Source organism: Branchiostoma lanceolatum, chromosome 1 (genome assembly GCF_035083965.1).
Source record: "Branchiostoma lanceolatum isolate klBraLanc5 chromosome 1, klBraLanc5.hap2, whole genome shotgun sequence".
Classification (NCBI taxonomy): domain Eukaryota; kingdom Metazoa; phylum Chordata; class Leptocardii; order Amphioxiformes; family Branchiostomatidae; genus Branchiostoma; species Branchiostoma lanceolatum.
In genome coordinates this window covers 34,411,374-34,437,399 of record NC_089722.1, presented here as the reverse complement: position 1 = coordinate 34,437,399, position 26,026 = coordinate 34,411,374, and the positions used below count along the sequence as shown (strand labels likewise).

The 26,026-nt window shown below is 48.6% G+C and overlaps 1 protein-coding gene and 2 long non-coding RNA genes across 3 annotated transcripts; 1 reads left to right on the top strand and 2 right to left on the bottom strand.

Annotated features, from left to right (window-relative positions):
• Positions 1-667: 667 nt before the first annotated feature.
• LOC136420895 (microsomal glutathione S-transferase 1-like) lies at positions 668-9,047 on the bottom strand. The gene is made up of 4 exons (XM_066408014.1): positions 8,744-9,047; positions 8,190-8,247; positions 3,786-3,853; positions 668-1,864 (listed from the first exon to the last, which is right to left on the bottom strand). Exons 1-4 carry the CDS (start codon positions 8,867-8,869, stop codon positions 1,667-1,669), a joined length of 450 nt encoding a protein of 149 aa, XP_066264111.1. The 5' UTR covers positions 8,870-9,047; the 3' UTR covers positions 668-1,666.
• LOC136420910 (uncharacterized) lies at positions 3,855-5,700 on the top strand. Its single transcript, XR_010753349.1, has 2 exons — positions 3,855-4,011; positions 4,761-5,700. It is a non-coding gene; the product is annotated as an uncharacterized lncRNA (long non-coding RNA).
• LOC136420902 (uncharacterized) lies at positions 5,634-8,178 on the bottom strand. Its single transcript, XR_010753348.1, has 2 exons — positions 7,792-8,178; positions 5,634-7,194 (listed from the first exon to the last, which is right to left on the bottom strand). It is a non-coding gene; the product is annotated as an uncharacterized lncRNA (long non-coding RNA).
• Positions 9,048-26,026: the final 16,979 nt, after the last annotated feature.

The window sequence follows — 26,026 nt, the reverse complement described above, 5'->3', positions numbered from 1 at the left end:
CATGGTCTGTAAGTTTTTCTCCGCCCATTTAACGCCGTGCGAGCATGTATTTATACTGAGGTACATGATGTAAAATTGTGCTAGCGTAACCCATTATCGTCCACGTCAGCCTTTTTCCTTCTAGCGCTATGCTTGAAGAACATAGACCAGAAAAAAAATGCACAGTAATTGTCCAAATTAGTCTACAGATAAATGATAGTAAAATCACTATGTCTGACCGCCACTTGCTTGACGCGATGGAAGAAAACAACGTTTATCTGTGAATTTCCCCGACATGCGCGGCACGTGGCGTTCACGTGGTAAACAAAGGTTCAAACAAAACAAACGCATGGCCATTATGCTTTGCCGTGAAAAAATCAACCTCCGGTGCGGGGGTCGCTAGGTTGTATCGAACCTTCCTAAAACTGTAAGAGTTTCAAACCTCGAATCACCATGGATAGTCTGAATATCATCGAAAGGTTTAACGTCAGCTACTTCTAAAAGATACTAGCTATCGTGCAAGTTAAAAGAAACATGATGAAGTACGCGATGTCGAATTACATATGAAAAACGCTATGCGTGACGCTTCCGTGCAACTTGTTGTTACTGGTTCAGGAGTTAATTCTGTTATGTCGCTGGACGGAAACCTTTTTCATTGTTTCGGTTAATTGAGAGAGATGACTAAGGATCATACTTATGACGTTCTTTATTGCTCATGTGAACAGGCATTGGCATAATACACGGCGACATGTGGACATGAGCCAAACCGGACGTAAATAGGTTCTGCACGTAAATAGGTCATGTTACGCTAGTACTCTTGGATCAAACGAGATTGCCCATCTTCGCCTTACCGGGCTTTGAAAACAATACCAAGAATTCCGAACGTGTTAACGACACTTATTCGTATGTGGTAGCAGTGTTAGTTCAGGACATACTTTAAGTCAAGTAAGTTGGATGACAGAACAATGAATAATGAAGACAACTTTGATAACCTGAGAACCTTTCACCTTTGACCGTTGATGTGGACGTGCATTTAATGGCGTCGTGACATATGGCCAGGTCAGGATTTTATTTTTCCTGAAAAAAGTCTATATCTTGAGCACTTTCGTTAAGCCAAGAAAGAACAGTGATAGCTGCCGTATAAAGGTAACAAGGTAATTATGAGCGCGGATACTACGCCGACTAAGAACATTAAACCTGCTGGGCACGTCAAATACCAGTCGACCCGAAACTCTAATTGAAGACAAGATTTACACAGACTTTTACAGCTGACCGTAGTTGATCGTGAAATATTACGAGTTAGACAAGAGCATTTTGTGTATGGTATGAGTATGAATATACAACTTTGTCGGAATTTCATATTTCAAACATCAAACGGTTCTTTCTATTTACGACACCAATTCAACTTTTCAAATTTGAAAACAACTATGAAGCTTGTGCATTATTAACTATCAGGATTACATTTCGGGCATGTGCGGACCAATTATGATGTGAATTATACTAGATATCGTATCCTAGTACGACTGACGCTAACGTATCTGTTTTATTAATACTATCATTGTTTGATTTAAAAGTCAATAGCCACGTCAAAATCCACTGCGCAAAGGGCACAGAATTGACAGAAATAAAATCTAGTATCATCGCTACGTCAGACTATATTAGACAATGCTTGACCATGTGTTGTGTTTTAAAGAGCTCCCGCCATCAGAACCTGTAGAGTCATGCTGATGGTGGCGAGGAGTCCCGCTGTGAAACCCAGGAACCGCCAGGGCTGCACAGCCGCCAGGTAGGACACGGTGTGGAAACACCTGGCCGCCGTGAAGATGCGGAAGTGCCACAGGGCTACCCCGGGGGACGGGCCGGTCAGCACGTACAGCAGACCCACCTGGGGAGGGGACAACATCAGGGGAACTTTAGTATGCACTTTTCTCTGTTTACCATACGGATTTGGTACATATATCAAGCAGTAGCAACAACAATGACCATGTATTTTGTGATTAGGCTGCACCAAGTAATTTTTATGGATGACGTCCGCGCGCGCATTGATTTTGGCCTGTACCCAGAAAAAAAAAACCCAAGAAATTCCGCTTCCTGTAACTATGACCAAAGACGTACGACAGTGCCGCAAATCGTAAGATTAACGTAAAACTCGTCACGCGAAATGCATAGATAAGGAAGTGGCTACTTACTGACAGGATGATCCTGTCAGCAGTAGAAAAAATTGGATCATCCTGTTGGCTGTGCATTTTTTCTAACTGCTGACAGGATCGTCCTGTCAGTAGTGCAATTTTTTTCTACTGATCATCCTGTCAGCAGTGCAGATTTTTCCTGCTGACAGGATTTTTCCTGTCAGCAGCGGAAATTTTTCTAGATATGTGAGCATAAAAGTGAAAAAGTGCGGCAACGTTGTTCTTGATTGGTACGCTCTCGATGGCGGTCAGGGAGAGCTGACGTTCGCGCAACTGTACGAGAGACTTGTAGCGGCGAGCCAGTGAGTTTCGGCCTTACAATTTTAAGCAAGTCTTGTCAAGATCAGCTACAGTGCATTTCTTCTGCAATGACGAGAAGATCGGGAGAGACATTGAAGTTTGCTCCGGCCTGCAGATGGGACAGGCAACCAAGCAGTTCGGGTGTTTCATCCGCATGGAGGTCGACAAGACAGCTGCCACAACTGAAGCTCCTAGGCCCAAGTCTGTTTTTGAGGTATGAAAAGTTCCGTTCTTTAGTCTGTTTTGGATCAAGTACCATGTACGAAAAAATTATAATCTGGGAAGGGGGAGTGTAAGATGAATGCATTCATGTATTCTGCATGGATTATGATCATTTATTCGTTTCTGGTTATTTATACTTGTTTTTTTTTTTATTTCTATCATTTTTGGTCCATATTTGGCTCTTGAATAATTGCTAGTATTCATTAGGATTTCTAAAGCATAGGTAGAAATGTAGTAATGCATGCGAAGAGTTATTAAACAGCAACTAATTTTGTCTCTTAGGCCTGCAAAATCAATGGGATATGGAAAGAAACAGGACAGGACAACAACTGCTGTTCAACTTCAACTGATTTATTTAAATTATTGCTGTTTTCATGATGAATAAAAGAATTGTTGGTTTTTACACTGAGTTCTCTCATTCAATTTGTGTCCTAACATGTGTCGTCGACTATTATATTTCAAATCTAGGCATCTTGTTTTTTTCGGCCCTTCTTGTTTCTTTTTCGCGCTCTCGCATTAGATTTAGGGTCTCCAAAGGAGGTCATCCATAAAAATTACTTGGTGCAGCCTTAGTAACCGACAGCCCACTACACAAGGACGGACTTCTGTCTCAGCGTCCGAACGCTGCCCAACTACTATAGTCCACGGGCCAGGACCATTGTTGTACCACCGAGAGGGACCAGTGATTTCTTGAATCAGCAATAACCAGAGTCTATTTTGATTGATGATAGCAAGTCTGCATGAGTAGCTTTCTTTGTGTAATCACATGACCAAATGACGTCATTACTATGGACCTCGCTTTCTTGACCGGGACAAAATATCAATAATTTTCAGTAGAAATTGGTTAATAGGTAAAACATACCACAGGAAGTACAAAATAGTGTGTTTTCCTCTATACTGTCTATAGGAAGTCATGAGTCTTTTAAGTGCGATTTGTGTAGCAATGTTTGTGTAAAAAGTTGCATGGTTTACTTTCCAAAGTCAGGCATGTATTCAGGCTACTCATGTGTCTTGTAATACATTACTAGCCCTATGCACAGATAATTCTTCATTTCTGAAATTTCTTTCTTGTGCCAAAACGCGTCCAGCACTTACGGCCAGGAAGGCGGGGATGTTCTCCAGGTCGTTGTGGTGAAGTCTGCGCACGCGCTCTACGTCAGGGTCAAGGAGGAATATGCATGTATCCCTTGGGGCTTTGCGCGCGTTCGATCGCGTTCGATGTTCCCCGTGAACCAAGAATTGGCGGGAGATAAAGTTTAAACTTTTACTTGCCGTGTAGTCACTCATCTTCAAGATGTAGGTCAGCAGCCAAGAGAATAAGGTGAGTAATTTTCATCATTTTTAAGTCTTCATGAACTATAGTTTCATATGGGAAGTACTGGTGGGCGTTGCATCGGTGTAACCCGTTGAATTTCGAGGTTAACTCCATAGACTTCTCCCGCGTATAATCCTATCAGTCGTATGGGGTAACACAAATATACGTGCTTAAAATCTTTCGCATTAGTTAATCAAACTGTAGTGTTTTTTCAAAAAATTTGTTTTTTACGTATGATAGACTGTCTGTGCATCTAAAAACCTAAAAAGCACCAAAAAGCACCCATAGGAAAATCACAAAAAACAGACATTATTTAGGGGTACTTATACAGCCGCGCAGAATCGCATGGCTGTTATTGTTTACATACTGTGGTGGGCGTGGCCGCGCGGCGGAACTTTAAATTCATTAACATATGCAAATAATGGATTTTCTTTATTTTGTCACTTCGGATCGATGGTTTGATCGATCAGGATTGGTAAATCGGAGCCCAACCTTGATATATTCATAACCAAAACATTGAGACTTGTGTAGCGTGGACGTCTTCAGGTTAGGCGTTGGTGGGCATATTCGCTAAAAAGACGGTCGCGCGGGATCGCATATCCGTGCAGGGCATGGCCGTGGTTGTTTTTGTTGGCATGCTTGTGAGTTACTTACGGCACGAGTGACAGGATTTTGTCTATAGCAGTTTTTTCTGAAACGGTAGTTGTGTTTTTGGGCAGAAACTAGTACTCACCAGTGTTTTTAACCTCTTGCAGGGAATTTTCGGAGAAGATCGATCCAGACCTATTCTCCAAGCAGAGGTTTTGGTCGGGGGGCAACGTTAGTAGTGGCCGGGTTTTTTTTTTACGTTGGCCTCCCGTAGGCCAAGGTAAAAACCCCAGCCACTACTACCCCCCGACCTAAACCTCTGCTTGGAGAATAATCCAGACCTGCCATTCTTCTACAGGACAAACAGTGAAAGGTTCCGAGGGGATGAGCTTTACCCATTTTATAACGAGCACGGAAACCGTCCCCTCCGACTGCACAGGCTCCGCCCCTGCAGGAGGAAAGATGGCTCCTACTTCAAAGGCGCGAGAGGTTTGCTACCAGTCCGAAACGGGGCTACTATCAGCCATGGCTGTTTTTGTCGGGCAATCTCTTTTGATATATTCTCAAAATGTTTCCTAAATTTTTTACTTCTGTTCTATAGCTAATAGCAAATATATTTTATGACTCATGTTGCAAGTCAAGGCAGAAATGCAAATACTTTATTGTATACATATTGGAGATATGATGAAAACTGTTGCTAAGTAAAGTATCCTCAAGCCATGGCTGTTTTTGTCAATTTATTGTAATATATTTTATTGACCATGTTGTCATATTTAATAAAGAAGTATTATTTGCAAGCATTTCTTGTGTAAATACTAAAGATGTTTTATGTCATCATGTTGCAAGTTAGGATAGAAAATTTGCACTTTGAGACAGGTATAAACTTTGTTATATTCATAAGTATATGGTTCGTTAGATACATATGTCTATATTGGATATACTAGTGATACTAGTAATCAGTATGATGTTATAAGCTGTTGTGTAGTTTAACTTCTTATAGTATCTCTTGTTCTTGTCAAAGCAGGACAAACTCTTGGAGATGTGTTCTTCAGAAAAAGTGGCTTTATTTCTTCCTGTGCACACATTAAAGATGTCATCTTATCACAAGTATATACCTTTTTTTATAACAACATACTGAAGATATTCTAGAAAAGGTGCTGTCATGTTATATTTATTACAGTAAAACACCAAACACCGTATTAGTTATTCCAAAGTACAACGTTTTTGCAGGTGTGTTCTTCAGAAACTTGCAAGTAAACTTTTGCACATGTGTACATAGTTTGAAGTTCTATGTCACTTATTGCATTAAACAAAGAAGTGCTGTTGTTCAAATATAGTCATGGTTTTTGGTGAGCTAAACAGGGTCTCTCACCATCTTGATGGCTGATGCAGAAAAGTTGGATCAGAACCTCACAGAGACATACTACTAGTAACACTTTCTGCACTGAGACACTACACTTTAGTAGCCCAACTTGTTTTAAGAGTTATGGGCCAATGACGACAATTAGAATTACATTCAGGTGTAGTACAATGTACCAGTTAAGAACATTTGGGAGTCATTTTGCCAACAGACAGACAGGAAATATTCCATCAGTTCACTAGTGACGCTGACAGGAGACAGAAAGAATGTTAGGTAAACAACAAAAGATGAAGTAGAATGTCAGCAAACATTGAAGTTATCAAGAGAGGCAGTCGGGTTTTTAACTATGTTACGCCAAAAAAAAACAGTTACTGGATATGGTTTTGGATATAGTACATGGATTTAGATAATAGTTCAACTTCTTTTAACTATGTTTGCTGACATTCTGCCTCTCTTGAGAATTTCAATCTGAAATTCTATAGCTAACTTGAAAATTTGGAACATCAAAACAGAACAGTTATGTTGCTTTTTCTGATACTGAAATTTCAAGAATATTCTGTATGCTACTGTACAATAGTATAGCCTATAAAAATTTCAATAATGTAGTACAGAAAAGAAAGGTGTGGTCTATATATAACATTATTTTCAATTGATGGAACCACCTGTTTCCATTTTTTGCAAGGTCATAATCTAGAAACAAGTTTGAAGTCTTCTTGGCAAACCCTTGGCAGATTGTGGGCTATGAAAATGATGGAAATATTTGTCGTCTTAAAAACACAGTTGGAACACTGTAGAAGTATCAACAACATCAAACAAATAGTTCAACTTTTTTACAAATTTCATTTTAAAACCCTCTTGGTGACTTGGATTGGACTCTATGATAAAAGGAAAGAATTGTAGGTATATTCTTTATTATCTTGTTCCCAACTCCCTCTCTTAACTTCAGATTTATACATAAATTTCTTTGCAGGGGGACAATACTGATGTGTAATTCTCTGTACAGTAGTCTCAGTAACTAGACCTTTGTTTATTGCCCTGGTCAGTTTAGGTACTTTTGCACCTGGGCAGTAGCCCACAATCTGCCAAGTGTTTGCCAAGAAGACTTCAAACTTGATGGCATTTCTATCCTTAACATTGTCAGGTGGAATATTGAAAGCGTTACAATCTGTTGGCAGCATCTCTGTCTCCCATAGAAGTGTCCCGCAAGCCGGCATCTTTCCAACATCTCTGGAACAGTTGAACTGTAAGAAAAGCCATCATGGTTTAGTACTGGCCAAAAATATCATTGTTGATCTAATTTCAAGCAAAGATGGAGTTTCTACATTTCTTTAAACAATTAATCACATATGGACTGTCAGAAAACTTATAGATAATGGTCATTTTCTGTCACAATTCACTCCACATTCAGGATAAATACTGAATTGAGTAATACCAAATTCATTCTATAAAGCTTGGCATAATTCTTTTTATAATTTCAAAACGAAAGTACTATCCTGTCTTCAGTAAAAAAACCTTCCAATACCCAAACAATGATATGAAACCATAATTTTGACAGCATATAATTTTGCATTTTTAAATAATGGGTAGGAAAAATATGATACACAGTTTCTAATCCAATTCAAATACCATAGAGTTTTACAGGGAATTGTACCAAACGCAATGAAAAACACGTGAACGACAAAGCCGCGGGTGTGCATGTCATGACTCTTCCACCCCCCACCCCCATAATTTCGTAACCTTTGTTTTGTCTATGAACTTGTTCATTTTTGGACAAGTGTCTCTATTTCACAAAAACTGCTGGAGGTCACAAAAGATCTACGAAATAAGGTGAACCTTACATTTATGGTAGAACTCGACTTGATACGCAGCTTCACCGGAAATGACACTCCGTCGAACACAGGTCGAGGTCTCGGTCCGGCATCAGGCACGTCCGCCGAACATTTGGTGGGTCGCCCGGTACCGCTATGTGGCAGCTCCTTGTCACCAACTCGAAGCAAGAAACGCCCAAGAACCGACTTGGGAACTTAAAAGAGTCTACACAACGAAGAAAGACCTCCGGATTGTCCTCAAAAAGCTCCGGTTCGTCTGTAAATAAAGTATTTACGGGACCTCCCAAGGTCGTACCAGCACCGGGCCCCGCCATTTGTTCAAATGATTACGTCACAGCTCGAACGTTAATATAGTTGCTGCCGCGGTGCATCATGGGATATATGCAAATTCCTCCTTGCGTCAGGGTTGTCAAGTCGAGCCACAGCCCCCTTGTTTCCTTTGACGTCTTCTGGGTTTGCGAAAACCTGCGTGATCGATTAGTGTGAAAATCAGACACGCATGGACAAATAATGGTCAAATAACGGGCAGTATACACTCTACAACGAATATTTTCAATATCAACAATGTATGAAGCAAGACTTATTCACACGTGTAAACATACCAAATATCATCCAAATCGCTCGAACCGTTCGATGTTACACCGGAACCGCACGCACGCACAGGCGCTACAAAACAGTTCCTGCAGTTCCCTTGCAAGCTGCTAGCGGGCCCAAACCTACACCACTTTTACCTTTCATCGAAAGCTACAGTCTACCAAGACATCGAGACCACAGCACGTCCGGTGCCAAATATTCGAAAACCGGAGTTTTCGCTTATTTTCTTTCATCTTGAGACACCTGGGTGCCCCCCACTGTCCCCATGCAAATCAGCAGCTAGAGTCAGATGTCTCCACACAATGTACAAACATCTGCAAGATAGACTAAAGAAAAATGCGATTGAAGACAACTTAAGGTACCGTACCTTCACGCGGAAGCGTTTGTAGGTGGTGTATCCGGCCACGATAAACAACTTCAGTATGACGAGGCTGGAGTAAGCCGCGTAAGCCGCGAATACGGGGTTCTCAAACGACAAGCCTGCGGACGACATGATGAAATCCTGATTTCCTGCTTCAGGTGTCAGACAACAGTATTACTTTGGAACACGGATGCCTGTAAAATTAGACAGCAAGCTGGTCGACGTCGCGACGTGTAGAAAAATACAGTAGAAAGCGTATGATTGCTGAGTTATGCAACATGAAGAGGTCAGAGTTCAGATGTCAATGTCCGAGCGAACACTGGAGCGAGCTTACGTGTCGATTAAGGTCTCGTTCATAAGTTTTTTCGCCCCATAGGCTTACATGTTATAAAACGTGTTTTACATGGGCGCATTCGTAATGAAGCTATAAGAAATGCACCAATGTCATTCAATCTCTGTTGAGCTCATGTACCCTAGATCATGTGAAAAATTGCCAACTACCAGTTGTTGGCATACAATACCTTTTTATGGCAATTACAAACGGCATTTAGCTACACCCCCTAAATAGGCACTTTCCAGCTGAACGCGATCGAGCCAATGTCCGGCTGTGGACGTCCGACCTCGCGCGCGGCTGCCAAACTTTACCTGTTTATTTCTTCCGTTACAAAAAAGCTTTCATCAGTTTGACGCTTGAGATAGGTTGGGCTAGCTAAAAGGAAATTTCCCACCGATATACACACACGTTCATGCAGCCGTTCATTTTTTGGGGCACGGACTCTTTTAGGGTACCCACTCGAAGTAATACAGGAGTGAGACCTAAAGCGGTTCAAAGTCCTACGTTTTATTTTCTTCGCTTTGCCAAATGGCTGTAAAAAGTCAAGTAAAAGCCAAAAAAAAAGATCAAGACCATAGCACGTCCAGGTCAAAAGATACAGAAAATTCTGCTGCAGTACCAAGGTCAGCATTACCTTCGTCTTCCCAACACCTACCGACACACCAAATATCATAAACCATCCAGAGGTTCTCGAGTTTTGCTGACTACAATAATCCGGAAACACAAACAGACAGACAGACAGACACACAGACACACATACAAACATACAAAATCATGGCGATAATAGGATGATCAGCTTGAGCTTTCCTAACTCGGCTGGCATCTTCGCGAAATGCACGGTGTATACAGTATAACAGTTAGGTATGCCTGAAAAAGTGCTGGAGCATGTATATCTTGAAGGTTTCATCATGGTATAACAGATGTAATCTTGATCCTCTCTTGATAATGTTTCTTAAAGCACACACCTGACATCCATAACGAAAGCTTCTTAGTCAAAACTATTAAATCGGAGACCATTTTGTGGTGGAGCATTAACAAAATGACCGGATTCGCTCCTACGCCAGTGTCATCTATGTAGATAAAGCTCTGATGACATCGTCTGAGAACCCAAAAACTAATGCGAGTGCGAATAAAAAAAAAATTGGAAAACGAAGTTTCCTTCATTATCGGGTCTGTGTTCTGAAGAAAGTCTCGTGCCTGCATTACTCTAAGTGTGCAGAGCGCACTCGGGACACTTCGACGTGGTGAGTGACGTCACGGGGCATAGCCGAATCCTTCCCTCCGCCCGCCAGCTAGCTAGAAGGGGTGAGAGGGCCGAGCTAAGGCCGTCGATCCAATGGCCTGTGCTGACCTTGTCCGCTGAGCGCAAAGGCTCGGTCCTCTTAGTGCCCTTAATGCTCTTAAGGGCCAAAATGTCTGGCGCCATACATTACCAATGGCGCCAGACATTCTTGCCCCCTATTCTCCTGTGAAAGTGAAAGTTGGCCGCAAAGTGTGCTGGATGGACTCGGCTTGCCCAATGTCCCTGGCTCACCGAAAAAGTTTTGGCGATTGACGTCTTTCCGATCGCAAAAAGCGCTTTTTAAGCACACTCGGGACCCCTCGACGTGGTGAGTGACGTCACGGGGCGTAACCGAATCCTTCCCTCCGCCCGCCAGCTAGCTAGAAGGGGTGAGAGGGCCGAGCTAAGGCCGTCGATCCAATGGTCTGTGCGGACCTTGTCCGCTGAGCGCAAAGGCTCGGTCCTCTTAGTGCCCTTAATGCTCTTAAGGGCCAAAATGTCTGGCGCCATACATTACCAATGGCGCCAGACATTCTTGCCCCCTATTCTCCTGTGAAAGTGAAAGTTGGCCGCAAAGTGTGCTGGATGGACTCGGCTTGCCCAATGTCCCTGGCTCACCGAAAAAGTTTTGGCGATTGACGTCTTTCCCATCGCAAAAAGCGCTTTTTAAGCACACTCGGGACCCCTCGACGTGGTGAGTGACGTCACGGGGCATAGCCGAATCCTTCCCTCCGCCCGCCAGCTAGCTAGAAGGGGTGAGAGGGCCGAGCTAAGGCCGTCGATCCAATGGTCTGTGCGGACCTTGTCCGCTGAGCGCAAAGGCTCGGTCCTCTTAGTGCCCTTAATGCTCTTAAGGGCCAAAATGTCTGGCGCCATACATTACCAATGGCGCCAGACATTCTTGCCCCCTATTCTCCTGTGAAAGTGAAAGTTGGCCGCAAAGTGTGCTGGATGGACTCGGCTTGCCCAATGTCCCTGGCTCACCAAAAAAGTTTTGGCGATTGACGTCTTTCCGATCGCCAAAAGCGCTTTTTTAGCACACTCGGGACCCTTCGACGTGGTGAGTGACGTCACGGGGCATAGCCGAATCCTTCCCTCCGCCCGCCAGCTAGCTAGAGGGGGTGAGAGGGCCGAGCTAAGGCCGTCGATCCAATGGCCTGTGCTGACCTTGTCCGCTGAGCGCAAAGGCTCGGTCCTCTTAGTGCCCTTAATGCTCTTAAGGGCCAAAATGTCTGGCGCCATACATTACCAATGGCGCCAGACATTCTTGCCCCCTATTCTCCTGTGAAAGTGAAAGTTGGCCGCAAAGTGTGCTGGATGGACTCGGCTTGCCCAATGTCCCTGGCTCACCGAAAAAGTTTTGGCGATTGACGTCTTTCCGATCGCCAAAAGCGCTTTTTAAGCACACTCGGGACCCCTCGACGTGTTGAGTGACGTCACGGGGCGTAGCCGAATCCTTCCCTCCGCCCGCCAGCTAGCTAGAAGGGGTGAGAGGGCCGAGCTAAGGCCGTCGATCCAATGGTCTGTGCGGACCTTGTCCGCTGAGCGCAAAGGCTCGGTCCTCTTAGTGCCCTTAATGCTCTTAAGGGCCAAAATGTCTGGCGCCATACATTACCAATGGCGCCAGACATTCTTGCTCCCTATTCGCCTGTGAAAGTGAAAGTTGGCCGCAAAGTGTGCTGGATGGACTCGGCTTGCCCAATATCCCTGGCTCACCGAAAAAGTTTTGGCGATTGACGTCTTTCCCATCGCCAAAAGCGCTTTTTAAGCACACTCGGGACCCATCGACGTGGTGAGTGACGTCACGGGGCATAGCCGAATCCTTCCCTCCGCCCGCCAGCTAGCTAGAAGGGGTGAGAGGGCCGAGCTAAGGCCGTCGATCCAATGGCCTGTGCGGACCTTGTCCGCTGAGCGCAAAGGCTCGGTCCTCTTAGTGCCCTTAATGCTCTTAAGGGCCAAAATGTCTGGCGCCATACATTACCAATGGCGCCAGACATTCTTGCCCCCTATTCTCCTGTGAAAGTGAAAGTTGGCCGCAAAGTGTGCTGGATGGACTCGGCTTGCCCAATGTCCCTGGCTCACCGAAAAAGTTTTGGTGATTGACGTCTTTCCCATCGCAAAAAGCGCTTTTTAAGCACACTCGGGACCCCTCGACGTGGTGAGTGACGTCACGGGGTGTAGCCGAATCCTTCCCTCCACCCGCCAGCTAGCTAGAAGGGGTGAGAGGGCCGAGCTAAGGCCGTCGATCCAATGGTCTGTGCGGACCTTGTCCGCTGAGCGCAAAGGCTCGGTCCTCTTAGTGCCCTTAATGCTCTTAAGGGCCAAAATGTCTGGCGCCATACATTACCAATGGCGCCAGACATTCTTGCCCCCTATTCTCCTGTGAAAGTGAAAGTTGGCCGCAAAGTGTGCTGGATGGACTCGGCTTGCCCAATGTCCCTGGCTCACCAAAAAAGTTTTGGCGATTGACGTCTTTCCGATCGCCAAAAGCGCTTTTTTAGCACACTCGGGACCCTTCGACGTGGTGAGTGACGTCACGGGGCATAGCCGAATCCTTCCCTCCGCCCGCCAGCTAGCTAGAGGGGGTGAGAGGGCCGAGCTAAGGCCGTCGATCCAATGGCCTGTGCTGACCTTGTCCGCTGAGCGCAAAGGCTCGGTCCTCTTAGTGCCCTTAATGCTCTTAAGGGCCAAAATGTCTGGCGCCATACATTACCAATGGCGCCAGACATTCTTGCCCCCTATTCTCCTGTGAAAGTGAAAGTTGGCCGCAAAGTGTGCTGGATGGACTCGGCTTGCCCAATGTCCCTGGCTCACCGAAAAAGTTTTGGCGATTGACGTCTTTCCGATCGCCAAAAGCGCTTTTTAAGCACACTCGGGACCCCTCGACGTGTTGAGTGACGTCACGGGGCGTAGCCGAATCCTTCCCTCCGCCCGCCAGCTAGCTAGAAGGGGTGAGAGGGCCGAGCTAAGGCCGTCGATCCAATGGTCTGTGCGGACCTTGTCCGCTGAGCGCAAAGGCTCGGTCCTCTTAGTGCCCTTAATGCTCTTAAGGGCCAAAATGTCTGGCGCCATACATTACCAATGGCGCCAGACATTCTTGCTCCCTATTCGCCTGTGAAAGTGAAAGTTGGCCGCAAAGTGTGCTGGATGGACTCGGCTTGCCCAATATCCCTGGCTCACCGAAAAAGTTTTGGCGATTGACGTCTTTCCCATCGCCAAAAGCGCTTTTTAAGCACACTCGGGACCCATCGACGTGGTGAGTGACGTCACGGGGCATAGCCGAATCCTTCCCTCCGCCCGCCAGCTAGCTAGAAGGGGTGAGAGGGCCGAGCTAAGGCCGTCGATCCAATGGCCTGTGCGGACCTTGTCCGCTGAGCGCAAAGGCTCGGTCCTCTTAGTGCCCTTAATGCTCTTAAGGGCCAAAATGTCTGGCGCCATACATTACCAATGGCGCCAGACATTCTTGCCCCCTATTCTCCTGTGAAAGTGAAAGTTGGCCGCAAAGTGTGCTGGATGGACTCGGCTTGCCCAATGTCCCTGGCTCACCGAAAAAGTTTTGGTGATTGACGTCTTTCCCATCGCAAAAAGCGCTTTTTAAGCACACTCGGGACCCCTCGACGTGGTGAGTGACGTCACGGGGTGTAGCCGAATCCTTCCCTCCACCCGCCAGCTAGCTAGAAGGGGTGAGAGGGCCGAGCTAAGGCCGTCGATCCAATGGTCTGTGCGGACCTTGTCCGCTGAGCGCAAAGGCTCGGTCCTCTTAGTGCCCTTAATGCTCTTAAGGGCCAAAATGTCTGGCGCCATACATTACCAATGGCGCCAGACATTCTTGCCCCCTATTCTCCTGTGAAAGTGAAAGTTGGCCGCAAAGTGTGCTGGATGGACTCGGCTTGCCCAATGTCCCTGGCTCACCGAAAAAGTTTTGGCGATTGACGTCTTTCCGATCGCCAAAAGCGCTTTTTAAGCACACTCGGGACCCATCGACGTGGTGAGTGACGTCACGGGGCGTAGCCGAATCCTTCCCTCCGCCCGCCAGCTAGCTAGAAGGGGTGAGAGATTGCCGAGCTAAGGCCGTCGATCCAATGGTTTATTGTTTATTGTTTATTGGTAAAAGGACTCCATTAGTGAGTACACGAGTGTACTACACTACTCTTCCTGGAGTCACATCATGTTGAACATACAGATTACATTGGAACACATACACATAACATAACATTACATGATATGTACATATTTACATCAATTTCAAATTTTAAATTGCTACCAGATCATAATGTTTGTGTCCATTTTTACTCTGTCTTTGATGTGTATTTTGAATGTGGATGGTACAGATGTTCTGATATGATATGGAAGAGCGTTGTATGATTTTGAGCACCGGTAGAGAAAAGACTTTGTTGCAGATGTTGTTTTAGGTTTTGGCAGTTTGAAATCGTTCCTTTTTGAAGATCTTGTGCTGTAAGTATGTTGGTCGGATACGAGGTGTAGTTTACTGTGGAGAGTGGATGGTTGTTTGAAGAAGAGTATCTAATGGAAACTGCACATGTTGTTGGTGAAAAGTCTCTCGGTCACAGTCTGCCATGATAACGCACAGTTCATTTCCCTGACTGATATTCGGTAAGATCCCAGAATAAGTTTTGCCGCCTTATTCTGCATTACTTGTAGAGCATTGATGTTTTTTTGTGTGGTAGAAGTCCTAACCGCTGTGCAGTAGTCCAAGTGTGTCAAGGTGAGTGTTTCCGTCAACAATTTCAACAACGACTGGTCCAAATATGCCGCACTTCTTCTGATGGCACCCAAGGATCGAGCCATTTTCTTCGTCGTTTCTTTTATGTGGAGGTCCCATGTAAGACATTGATCCAATGTACTCCCAAGTAGCTTCATAGCTGTTACCTGCTGTATTGGGCTCCCGTCAGCAGATAAGGTGAGTTCAGGTTTCTTTGACATTTTTGGTTTACTCCCAATCAACATACACTTGGTCTTTTTTGCATTCAAGAAGAGTTTGTTCAAACGCACCCATTCACATATGTTATTCATATCTGTCTGTAACTTAACCGTAACTGTATCAACTGATGGCGCACACGCATATGCTGATGTATCGTCTGCGTACATGGCGGGGGTGGTCTCCGTCACGGTAAGTGGCAAGTCGTTGGTAAAGATCGTAAACAACAAAGGACCAAGGCAACTCCCTTGGGGAACGCCACAATGTATCTCCCTGAAGGTTGAATTCGTGCCGTTGAAGTGTACACACTGTTTTCTCCCTGCCAAGTAACTGCCCATCCAACCAACCGCTGTATCTGAGAACCCGTAGCATGTCAGTTTTTGTAACAAATGGCTGTGGTCCACCAAGTCAAAAGCAGCGAAGAAATCCAGAAAGATGACCCCGACGATGTTCCCCTGGTCGATTTTACAATACCAGTCATCAACTAGTTGCAAGAGTGCAGTCCCAGTGGAGTGATGCTTTCTGTAGGCGTGCTGGTAAGGTGTCATCAGGGCGTTCCCTTGGAAATAGTCCGATATTTGAGAACTAACAACTTTCTCCATTACTTTGCTAAAAGCAGGCAGGAGACAAGGTCTGTGCGGACCTTGTCCGCTGAGCGCAAAGGCTCGGTCCTCTTAGTGCCCTTAATGCTCTTAAGGGCCAAAATGTCTGGCGCCATACATTACCACTGGCGCCAGACATTCTTGCCCCCTATTCTCCTGTGAAAGTGAAAGTTGGCCGCAAAGTGTGCTGGATGGACTCGGCTTGCCCAATGTCCCTGGCTCACCGAAAAAGTTTTGGCGATTGACGTCTTTCCGATCGCCAAAAGCGCTTTTTAAGCACACTCGGGACCCATCGACGTGGTGAGTGACGTCACGGGGCATAGCCGAATCCTTCCCTCCGCCCGCCAGCTAGCTAGAGGGGGTGAGAGGGCCGAGCTAAGGCCGTCGATCCAATGGCCTGTGCTGACCTTGTCCGCTGAGCGCAAAGGCTCGGTCCTCTTAGTGCCCTTAATGCTCTTAAGGGCCAAAATGTCTGGCGCCATACATTACCAATGGCGCCAGACATTCTTGCCCCCTATTCTCCTGTGAAAGTGAAAGTTGGCCGCAAAGTGTGCTGGATGGACTCGGCTTGCCCAATGTCCCTGGCTCACATAAAAAGTTTTGGCGATTGACGTCTTTCCGATCGCCAAAAGCGCTTTTTAAGCACACTCGGGACCCCTCGACGTGTTGAGTGACGTCACGGGGCGTAGCCGAATCCTTCCCTCCGCCCGCCAGCTAGCTAGAAGGGGTGAGAGGGCCGAGCTAAGGCCGTCGATCCAATGGTCTGTGCGGACCTTGTCCGCTGAGCGCAAAGGCTCGGTCCTCTTAGTGCCCTTAATGCTCTTAAGGGCCAAAATGTCTGGCGCCATACATTACCAATGGCGCCAGACATTCTTGCTCCCTATTCGCCTGTGAAAGTGAAAGTTGGCCGCAAAGTGTGCTGGATGGACTCGGCTTGCCCAATATCCCTGGCTCACCGAAAAAGTTTTGGCGATTGACGTCTTTCCCATCGCCAAAAGCGCTTTTTAAGCACACTCGGGACCCATCGACGTGGTGAGTGACGTCACGGGGCATAGCCGAATCCTTCCCTCCGCCCGCCAGCTAGCTAGAAGGGGTGAGAGGGCCGAGCTAAGGCCGTCGATCCAATGGCCTGTGCGGACCTTGTCCGCTGAGCGCAAAGGCTCGGTCCTCTTAGTGCCCTTAATGCTCTTAAGGGCCAAAATGTCTGGCGCCATACATTACCAATGGCGCCAGACATTCTTGCCCCCTATTCTCCTGTGAAAGTGAAAGTTGGCCGCAAAGTGTGCTGGATGGACTCGGCTTGCCCAATGTCCCTGGCTCACCGAAAAAGTTTTGGTGATTGACGTCTTTCCCATCGCAAAAAGCGCTTTTTAAGCACACTCGGGACCCCTCGACGTGGTGAGTGACGTCACGGGGTGTAGCCGAATCCTTCCCTCCACCCGCCAGCTAGCTAGAAGGGGTGAGAGGGCCGAGCTAAGGCCGTCGATCCAATGGTCTGTGCGGACCTTGTCCGCTGAGCGCAAAGGCTCGGTCCTCTTAGTGCCCTTAATGCTCTTAAGGGCCAAAATGTCTGGCGCCATACATTACCAATGGCGCCAGACATTCTTGCCCCCTATTCTCCTGTGAAAGTGAAAGTTGGCCGCAAAGTGTGCTGGATGGACTCGGCTTGCCCAATGTCCCTGGCTCACCGAAAAAGTTTTGGCGATTGACGTCTTTCCGATCGCCAAAAGCGCTTTTTAAGCACACTCGGGACCCATCGACGTGGTGAGTGACGTCACGGGGCGTAGCCGAATCCTTCCCTCCGCCCGCCAGCTAGCTAGAAGGGGTGAGAGATTGCCGAGCTAAGGCCGTCGATCCAATGGTTTATTGTTTATTGTTTATTGGTAAAAGGACTCCATTAGTGAGTACACGAGTGTACTACACTACTCTTCCTGGAGTCACATCATGTTGAACATACAGATTACATTGGAACACATACACATAACATAACATTACATGATATGTACATATTTACATCAATTTCAAATTTTAAATTGCTACCAGATCATAATGTTTGTGTCCATTTTTACTCTGTCTTTGATGTGTATTTTGAATGTGGATGGTACAGATGTTCTGATATGATATGGAAGAGCGTTGTATGATTTTGAGCACCGGTAGAGAAAAGACTTTGTTGCAGATGTTGTTTTAGGTTTTGGCAGTTTGAAATCGTTCCTTTTTGAAGATCTTGTGCTGTAAGTATGTTGGTCGGATACGAGGTGTAGTTTACTGTGGAGAGTGGATGGTTGTTTGAAGAAGAGTATCTAATGGAAACTGCACATGTTGTTGGTGAAAAGTCTCTCGGTCACAGTCTGCCATGATAACGCACAGTTCATTTCCCTGACTGATATTCGGTAAGATCCCAGAATAAGTTTTGCCGCCTTATTCTGCATTACTTGTAGAGCATTGATGTTTTTTTGTGTGGTAGAAGTCCTAACCGCTGTGCAGTAGTCCAAGTGTGTCAAGGTGAGTGTTTCCGTCAACAATTTCAACAACGACTGGTCCAAATATGCCGCACTTCTTCTGATGGCACCCAAGGATCGAGCCATTTTCTTCGTCGTTTCTTTTATGTGGAGGTCCCATGTAAGACATTGATCCAATGTACTCCCAAGTAGCTTCATAGCTGTTACCTGCTGTATTGGGCTCCCGTCAGCAGATAAGGTGAGTTCAGGTTTCTTTGACATTTTTGGTTTACTCCCAATCAACATACACTTGGTCTTTTTTGCATTCAAGAAGAGTTTGTTCAAACGCACCCATTCACATATGTTATTCATATCTGTCTGTAACTTAACCGTAACTGTATCAACTGATGGCGCACACGCATATGCTGATGTATCGTCTGCGTACATGGCGGGGGTGGTCTCCGTCACGGTAAGTGGCAAGTCGTTGGTAAAGATCGTAAACAACAAAGGACCAAGGCAACTCCCTTGGGGAACGCCACAATGTATCTCCCTGAAGGTTGAATTCGTGCCGTTGAAGTGTACACACTGTTTTCTCCCTGCCAAGTAACTGCCCATCCAACCAACCGCTGTATCTGAGAACCCGTAGCATGTCAGTTTTTGTAACAAATGGCTGTGGTCCACCAAGTCAAAAGCAGCGAAGAAATCCAGAAAGATGACCCCGACGATGTTCCCCTGGTCGATTTTACAATACCAGTCATCAACTAGTTGCAAGAGTGCAGTCCCAGTGGAGTGATGCTTTCTGTAGGCGTGCTGGTAAGGTGTCATCAGGGCGTTCCCTTGGAAATAGTCCGATATTTGAGAACTAACAACTTTCTCCATTACTTTGCTAAAAGCAGGCAGGAGACAAGGTCTGTGCGGACCTTGTCCGCTGAGCGCAAAGGCTCGGTCCTCTTAGTGCCCTTAATGCTCTTAAGGGCCAAAATGTCTGGCGCCATACATTACCACTGGCGCCAGACATTCTTGCCCCCTATTCTCCTGTGAAAGTGAAAGTTGGCCGCAAAGTGTGCTGGATGGACTCGGCTTGCCCAATGTCCCTGGCTCACCGAAAAAGTTTTGGCGATTGACGTCTTTCCGATCGCCAAAAGCGCTTTTTAAGCACACTCGGGACCCATCGACGTGGTGAGTGACGTCACGGGGCATAGCCGAATCCTTCCCTCCGCCCGCCAGCTAGCTAGAAGGGGTGAGAGGGCCAAGCTAAGGCCGTCGATCCAATGGCCTGTGCGGACCTTGTCCGCTGAGCGCAAAGGCTCGGTCCTCTTAGTGCCCTTAATGCTCTTAAGGGCCAAAATGTCTGGCGCCATACATTACCACTGGCGCCAGACATTCTTGCCCCCTATTCTCCTGTGAAAGTGAAAGTTGGCTGCAAAGTGTGCTGGATGGACTCGGCTTTCCCAATGTCCCTGGCTCACCGAAAAAGTTTTGGCGATTGACGTCTTTCCGATCGCCAAAAGCGCTTTTTAAGCACACTCGGGACCCATCGACGTGGTGAGTGACGTCACGGGGCATAGCCGAATCCTTCCCTCCGCCCGCCAGCTAGCTAGAAGGGGTGAGAGGGCCGAGCTAAGGCCGTCGATCCAATGGCCTGTGCGGACCTTGTCCGCTGAGCGCAAAGGCTCGGTCCTCTTAGTGCCCTTAATGCTCTTAAGGGCCAAAATGTCTGGCGCCATACATTACCAATGGCGCCAGACATTCTTGCCCCCTATTCTCCTGTGAAAGTGAAAGTTGGCCGCAAAGTGTGCTGGATGGACTCGGCTTGCCCAATGTCCCTGGCTCACCGAAAAAGTTTTGGCGATTGACGTCTTTCCGATCGCCAAAAGCGCTTTTTAAGCACACTCGGGACCCATCGACGTGGTGAGTGACGTCACGGGGCATAGCCGAATCCTTCCCTCCGCCCGCCAGCTAGCTAGAAGGGGTGAGAGGGCCGAGCTAAGGCCGTCGATCCAATGGCCTGTGCGGACCTTGTCCGCTGAGCGCAAAGGCTCGGTCCTCTTAGTGCCCTTAATGCTCTTAAGGGCCAAAATGTCTGGCGCCATACATTACCAATGGCGCCAGACATTCTTGCCCCCTATTCTCCTGTGAAAGTGAAAGTTGGCCGCAAAGTGTGCTGGATGGACTCGGCTTGCCCAATGTCCCTGGCTCACCGAAAAAGTTTTGGCGATTGACGTCTTTCCCATCGCCAAAAGCGCTTTTTAAGCACACTCGGGACCCATCGACGTGGTGAGTGACGTCACGGGGCATAGCCGAATCCTTCCCTCCGCCCGCCAGCTAGCTAGAAGGGGTGAGAGGGCCGAGCTAAGGCCGTCGATCCAATGGCCTGTGCGGACCTTGTCCGCTGAGCGCAAAGGCTCGGTCCTCTTAGTGCCCTTAATGCTCTTAAGGGCCAAAATGTCTGGCGCCATACATTACCAATGGCGCCAGACATTCTTGCCCCCTATTCTCCTGTGAAAGTGAAAGTTGGCCGCAAAGTGTGCTGGATGGACTCGGCTTGCCCAATGTCCCTGGCTCACCGAAAAAGTTTTGGCGATTGACGTCTTTCCGATCGCCAAAAGCGCTTTTTAAGCACACTCGGGACCCATCGACGTGGTGAGTGACGTCACGGGGCATAGCCGAATCCTTCCCTCCGCCCGCCAGCTAGCTAGAAGGGGTGAGAGGGCCGAGCTAAGGCCGTCGATCCAATGGCCTGTGCGGACCTTGTCCGCTGAGCGCAAAGGCTCGGTCCTCTTAGTGCCCTTAATGCTCTTAAGGGCCAAAATGTCTGGCGCCATACATTACCAATGGCGCCAGACATTCTTGCCCCCTATTCTCCTGTGAAAGTGAAAGTTGGCCGCAAAGTGTGCTGGATGGACTCGGCTTGCCCAATGTCCCTGGCTCACCGAAAAAGTTTTGGCGATTGACGTCTTTCCGATCGCCAAAAGCGCTTTTTAAGCACACTCGGGACCCATCGACGTGGTGAGTGACGTCACGGGGCATAGCCGAATCCTTCCCTCCGCCCGCCAGCTAGCTAGAAGGGGTGAGAGGGCCGAGCTGAGGCCGTCGATCCAATGGCCTGTGCGGACCTTGTCCGCTGAGCGCAAAGGCTCGGTCCTCTTAGTGCCCTTAATGCTCTTAAGGGCCAAAATGTCTGGCGCCATACATTACCAATGGCGCCAGACATTCTTGCCCCCTATTCTCCTGTGAAAGTGAAAGTTGGCCGCAAAGTGTGCTGGATGGACTCGGCTTGCCCAATGTCCCTGGCTCACCGAAAAAGTTTTGGCGATTGACGTCTTTCCGATCGCCAAAAGCGCTTTTTAAGCACACTCGGGACCCATCGACGTGGTGAGTGACGTCACGGGGCATAGCCGAATCCTTCCCTTCGCCCGCCAGCTAGCTAGAAGGGGTGAGAGGGCCGAGCTAAGGCCGTCGATCCAATGGCCTGTGCGGACCTTGTCCGCTGAGCGCAAAGGCTCGGTCCTCTTAGTGCCCTTAATGCTCTTAAGGGCCAAAATGTCTGGCGCCATACATTACCAATGGCGCCAGACATTCTTGCCCCCTATTCTCCTGTGAAAGTGAAAGTTGGCCGCAAAGTGTGCTGGATGGACTCGGCTTGCCCAATGTCCCTGGCTCACCGAAAAAGTTTTGGCGATTGACGTCTTTCCGATCGCCAAAAGCGCTTTTTAAGCACACTCGGGACCCATCGACGTGGTGAGTGACGTCACGGGGCATAGCCGAATCCTTCCCTCCGCCCGCCAGCTAGCTAGAAGGGGTGAGAGGGCCGAGCTAAGGCCGTCGATCCAATGGCCTGTGCGGACCTTGTCCGCTGAGCGCAAAGGCTCGGTCCTCTTAGTGCCCTTAATGCTCTTAAGGGCCAAAATGTCTGGCGCCATACATTACCAATGGCGCCAGACATTCTTGCCCCCTATTCTCCTGTGAAAGTGAAAGTTGGCCGCAAAGTGTGCTGGATGGACTCGGCTTGCCCAATGTCCCTGGCTCACCGAAAAAGTTTTGGCGATTGACGTCTTTCCGATCGCCAAAAGCGCTTTTTAAGCACACTCGGGACCCATCGACGTGGTGAGTGACGTCACGGGGCATAGCCGAATCCTTCCCTCCGCCCGCCAGCTAGCTAGAAGGGGTGAGAGGGCCGAGCTGAGGCCGTCGATCCAATGGCCTGTGCGGACCTTGTCCGCTGAGCGCAAAGGCTCGGTCCTCTTAGTGCCCTTAATGCTCTTAAGGGCCAAAATGTCTGGCGCCATACATTACCAATGGCGCCAGACATTCTTGCCCCCTATTCTCCTGTGAAAGTGAAAGTTGGCCGCAAAGTGTGCTGGATGGACTCGGCTTGCCCAATGTCCCTGGCTCACCGAAAAAGTTTTGGCGATTGACGTCTTTCCGATCGCCAAAAGCGCTTTTTAAGCACACTCGGGACCCATCGACGTGGTGAGTGACGTCACGGGGCATAGCCGAATCCTTCCCTCCGCCCGCCAGCTAGCTAGAAGGGGTGAGAGGGCCGAGCTAAGGCCGTCGATCCAATGGCCTGTGCGGACCTTGTCCGCTGAGCGCAAAGGCTCGGTCCTCTTAGTGCCCTTAATGCTCTTAAGGGCCAAAATGTCTGGCGCCATACATTACCAATGGCGCCAGACATTCTTGCCCCCTATTCTCCTGTGAAAGTGAAAGTTGGCCGCAAAGTGTGCTGGATGGACTCGGCTTGCCCAATGTCCCTGGCTCACCGAAAAAGTTTTGGCGATTGACGTCTTTCCGATCGCCAAAAGCGCTTTTTAAGCACACTCGGGACCCATCGACGTGGTGAGTGACGTCACGGGGCATAGCCGAATCCTTCCCTCCGCCCGCCAGCTAGCTAGAAGGGGTGAGAGGGCCGAGCTAAGGCCGTCGATCCAATGGCCTGTGCGGACCTTGTCCGCTGAGCGCAAAGGCTCGGTCCTCTTAGTGCCCTTAATGCTCTTAAGGGCCAAAATGTCTGGCGCCATACATTACCAATGGCGCCAGACATTCTTGCCCCCTATTCTCCTGTGAAAGTGAAAGTTGGCCGCAAAGTGTGCTGGATGGACTCGGCTTGCCCAATGTCCCTGGCTCACCGAAAAAGTTTTGGCGATTGACGTCTTTCCGATCGCCAAAAGCGCTTTTTAAGCACACTCGGGACCCATCGACGTGGTGAGTGACGTCACGGGGCATAGCCGAATCCTTCCCTCCGCCCGCCAGCTAGCTAGAAGGGGTGAGAGGGCCGAGCTAAGGCCGTCGATCCAATGGCCTGTGCGGACCTTGTCCGCTGAGCGCAAAGGCTCGGTCCTCTTAGTGCCCTTAATGCTCTTAAGGGCCAAAATGTCTGGCGCCATACATTACCAATGGCGCCAGACATTCTTGCCCCCTATTCTCCTGTGAAAGTGAAAGTTGGCCGCAAAGTGTGCTGGATGGACTCGGCTTGCCCAATGTCCCTGGCTCACCGAAAAAGTTTTGGCGATTGACGTCTTTCCCATCGCCAAAAGCGCTTTTTAAGCACACTCGGGACCCATCGACGTGGTGAGTGACGTCACGGGGCATAGCCGAATCCTTCCCTCCGCCCGCCAGCTAGCTAGAAGGGGTGAGAGGGCCGAGCTAAGGCCGTCGATCCAATGGCCTGTGCGGACCTTGTCCGCTGAGCGCAAAGGCTCGGTCCTCTTAGTGCCCTTAATGCTCTTAAGGGCCAAAATGTCTGGCGCCATACATTACCAATGGCGCCAGACATTCTTGCCCCCTATTCTCCTGTGAAAGTGAAAGTTGGCCGCAAAGTGTGCTGGATGGACTCGGCTTGCCCAATGTCCCTGGCTCACCGAAAAAGTTTTGGCGATTGACGTCTTTCCGATCGCCAAAAGCGCTTTTTAAGCACACTCGGGACCCATCGACGTGGTGAGTGACGTCACGGGGCATAGCCGAATCCTTCCCTCCGCCCGCCAGCTAGCTAGAAGGGGTGAGAGGGCCGAGCTAAGGCCGTCGATCCAATGGCCTGTGCGGACCTTGTCCGCTGAGCGCAAAGGCTCGGTCCTCTTAGTGCCCTTAATGCTCTTAAGGGCCAAAATGTCTGGCGCCATACATTACCAATGGCGCCAGACATTCTTGCCCCCTATTCTCCTGTGAAAGTGAAAGTTGGCCGCAAAGTGTGCTGGATGGACTCGGCTTGCCCAATGTCCCTGGCTCACCGAAAAAGTTTTGGCGATTGACGTCTTTCCCATCGCCAAAAGCGCTTTTTAAGCACACTCGGGACCCATCGACGTGGTGAGTGACGTCACGGGGCATAGCCGAATCCTTCCCTCCGCCCGCCAGCTAGCTAGAAGGGGTGAGAGGGCCGAGCTAAGGCCGTCGATCCAATGGCCTGTGCGGACCTTGTCCGCTGAGCGCAAAGGCTCGGTCCTCTTAGTGCCCTTAATGCTCTTAAGGGCCAAAATGTCTGGCGCCATACATTACCAATGGCGCCAGACATTCTTGCCCCCTATTCTCCTGTGAAAGTGAAAGTTGGCCGCAAAGTGTGCTGGATGGACTCGGCTTGCCCAATGTCCCTGGCTCACCGAAAAAGTTTTGGCGATTGACGTCTTTCCGATCGCCAAAAGCGCTTTTTAAGCACACTCGGGACCCATCGACGTGGTGAGTGACGTCACGGGGCATAGCCGAATCCTTCCCTCCGCCCGCCAGCTAGCTAGAAGGGGTGAGAGGGCCGAGCTAAGGCCGTCGATCCAATGGCCTGTGCGGACCTTGTCCGCTGAGCGCAAAGGCTCGGTCCTCTTAGTGCCCTTAATGCTCTTAAGGGCCAAAATGTCTGGCGCCATACATTACCAATGGCGCCAGACATTCTTGCCCCCTATTCTCCTGTGAAAGTGAAAGTTGGCCGCAAAGTGTGCTGGATGGACTCGGCTTGCCCAATGTCCCTGGCTCACCGAAAAAGTTTTGGCGATTGACGTCTTTCCGATCGCCAAAAGCGCTTTTTAAGCACACTCGGGACCCATCGACGTGGTGAGTGACGTCACGGGGCATAGCCGAATCCTTCCCTCCGCCCGCCAGCTAGCTAGAAGGGGTGAGAGGGCCGAGCTAAGGCCGTCGATCCAATGGCCTGTGCGGACCTTGTCCGCTGAGCGCAAAGGCTCGGTCCTCTTAGTGCCCTTAATGCTCTTAAGGGCCAAAATGTCTGGCGCCATACATTACCAATGGCGCCAGACATTCTTGCCCCCTATTCTCCTGTGAAAGTGAAAGTTGGCCGCAAAGTGTGCTGGATGGACTCGGCTTGCCCAATGTCCCTGGCTCACCGAAAAAGTTTTGGCGATTGACGTCTTTCCCATCGCCAAAAGCGCTTTTTAAGCACACTCGGGACCCATCGACGTGGTGAGTGACGTCACGGGGCATAGCCGAATCCTTCCCTCCGCCCGCCAGCTAGCTAGAAGGGGTGAGAGGGCCGAGCTAAGGCCGTCGATCCAATGGCCTGTGCGGACCTTGTCCGCTGAGCGCAAAGGCTCGGTCCTCTTAGTGCCCTTAATGCTCTTAAGGGCCAAAATGTCTGGCGCCATACATTACCAATGGCGCCAGACATTCTTGCCCCCTATTCTCCTGTGAAAGTGAAAGTTGGCCGCAAAGTGTGCTGGATGGACTCGGCTTGCCCAATGTCCCTGGCTCACCGA

Excerpts from the sequence above, each read along its gene's own strand:
- LOC136420895 (XM_066408014.1), bottom strand. The coding sequence starts at position 8,869 with ATGTCGTCCGCAGGCTTGTCGTTTGAGAACCCCGTATTCGCGGCTTAC. Across the intron at positions 8,248-8,743 it reads ACAAACGCTTCCGCGTGAAG|GTTTTCGCAAACCCAGAAGA; the intron begins GTACGGTACCTT and ends TCGATCACGCAG. Across the intron at positions 3,854-8,189 it reads GGCTGTGGCTCGACTTGACA|ACCCTGACGTAGAGCGCGTG; the intron begins ACCCTGACGCAA and ends TATTCCTCCTTG.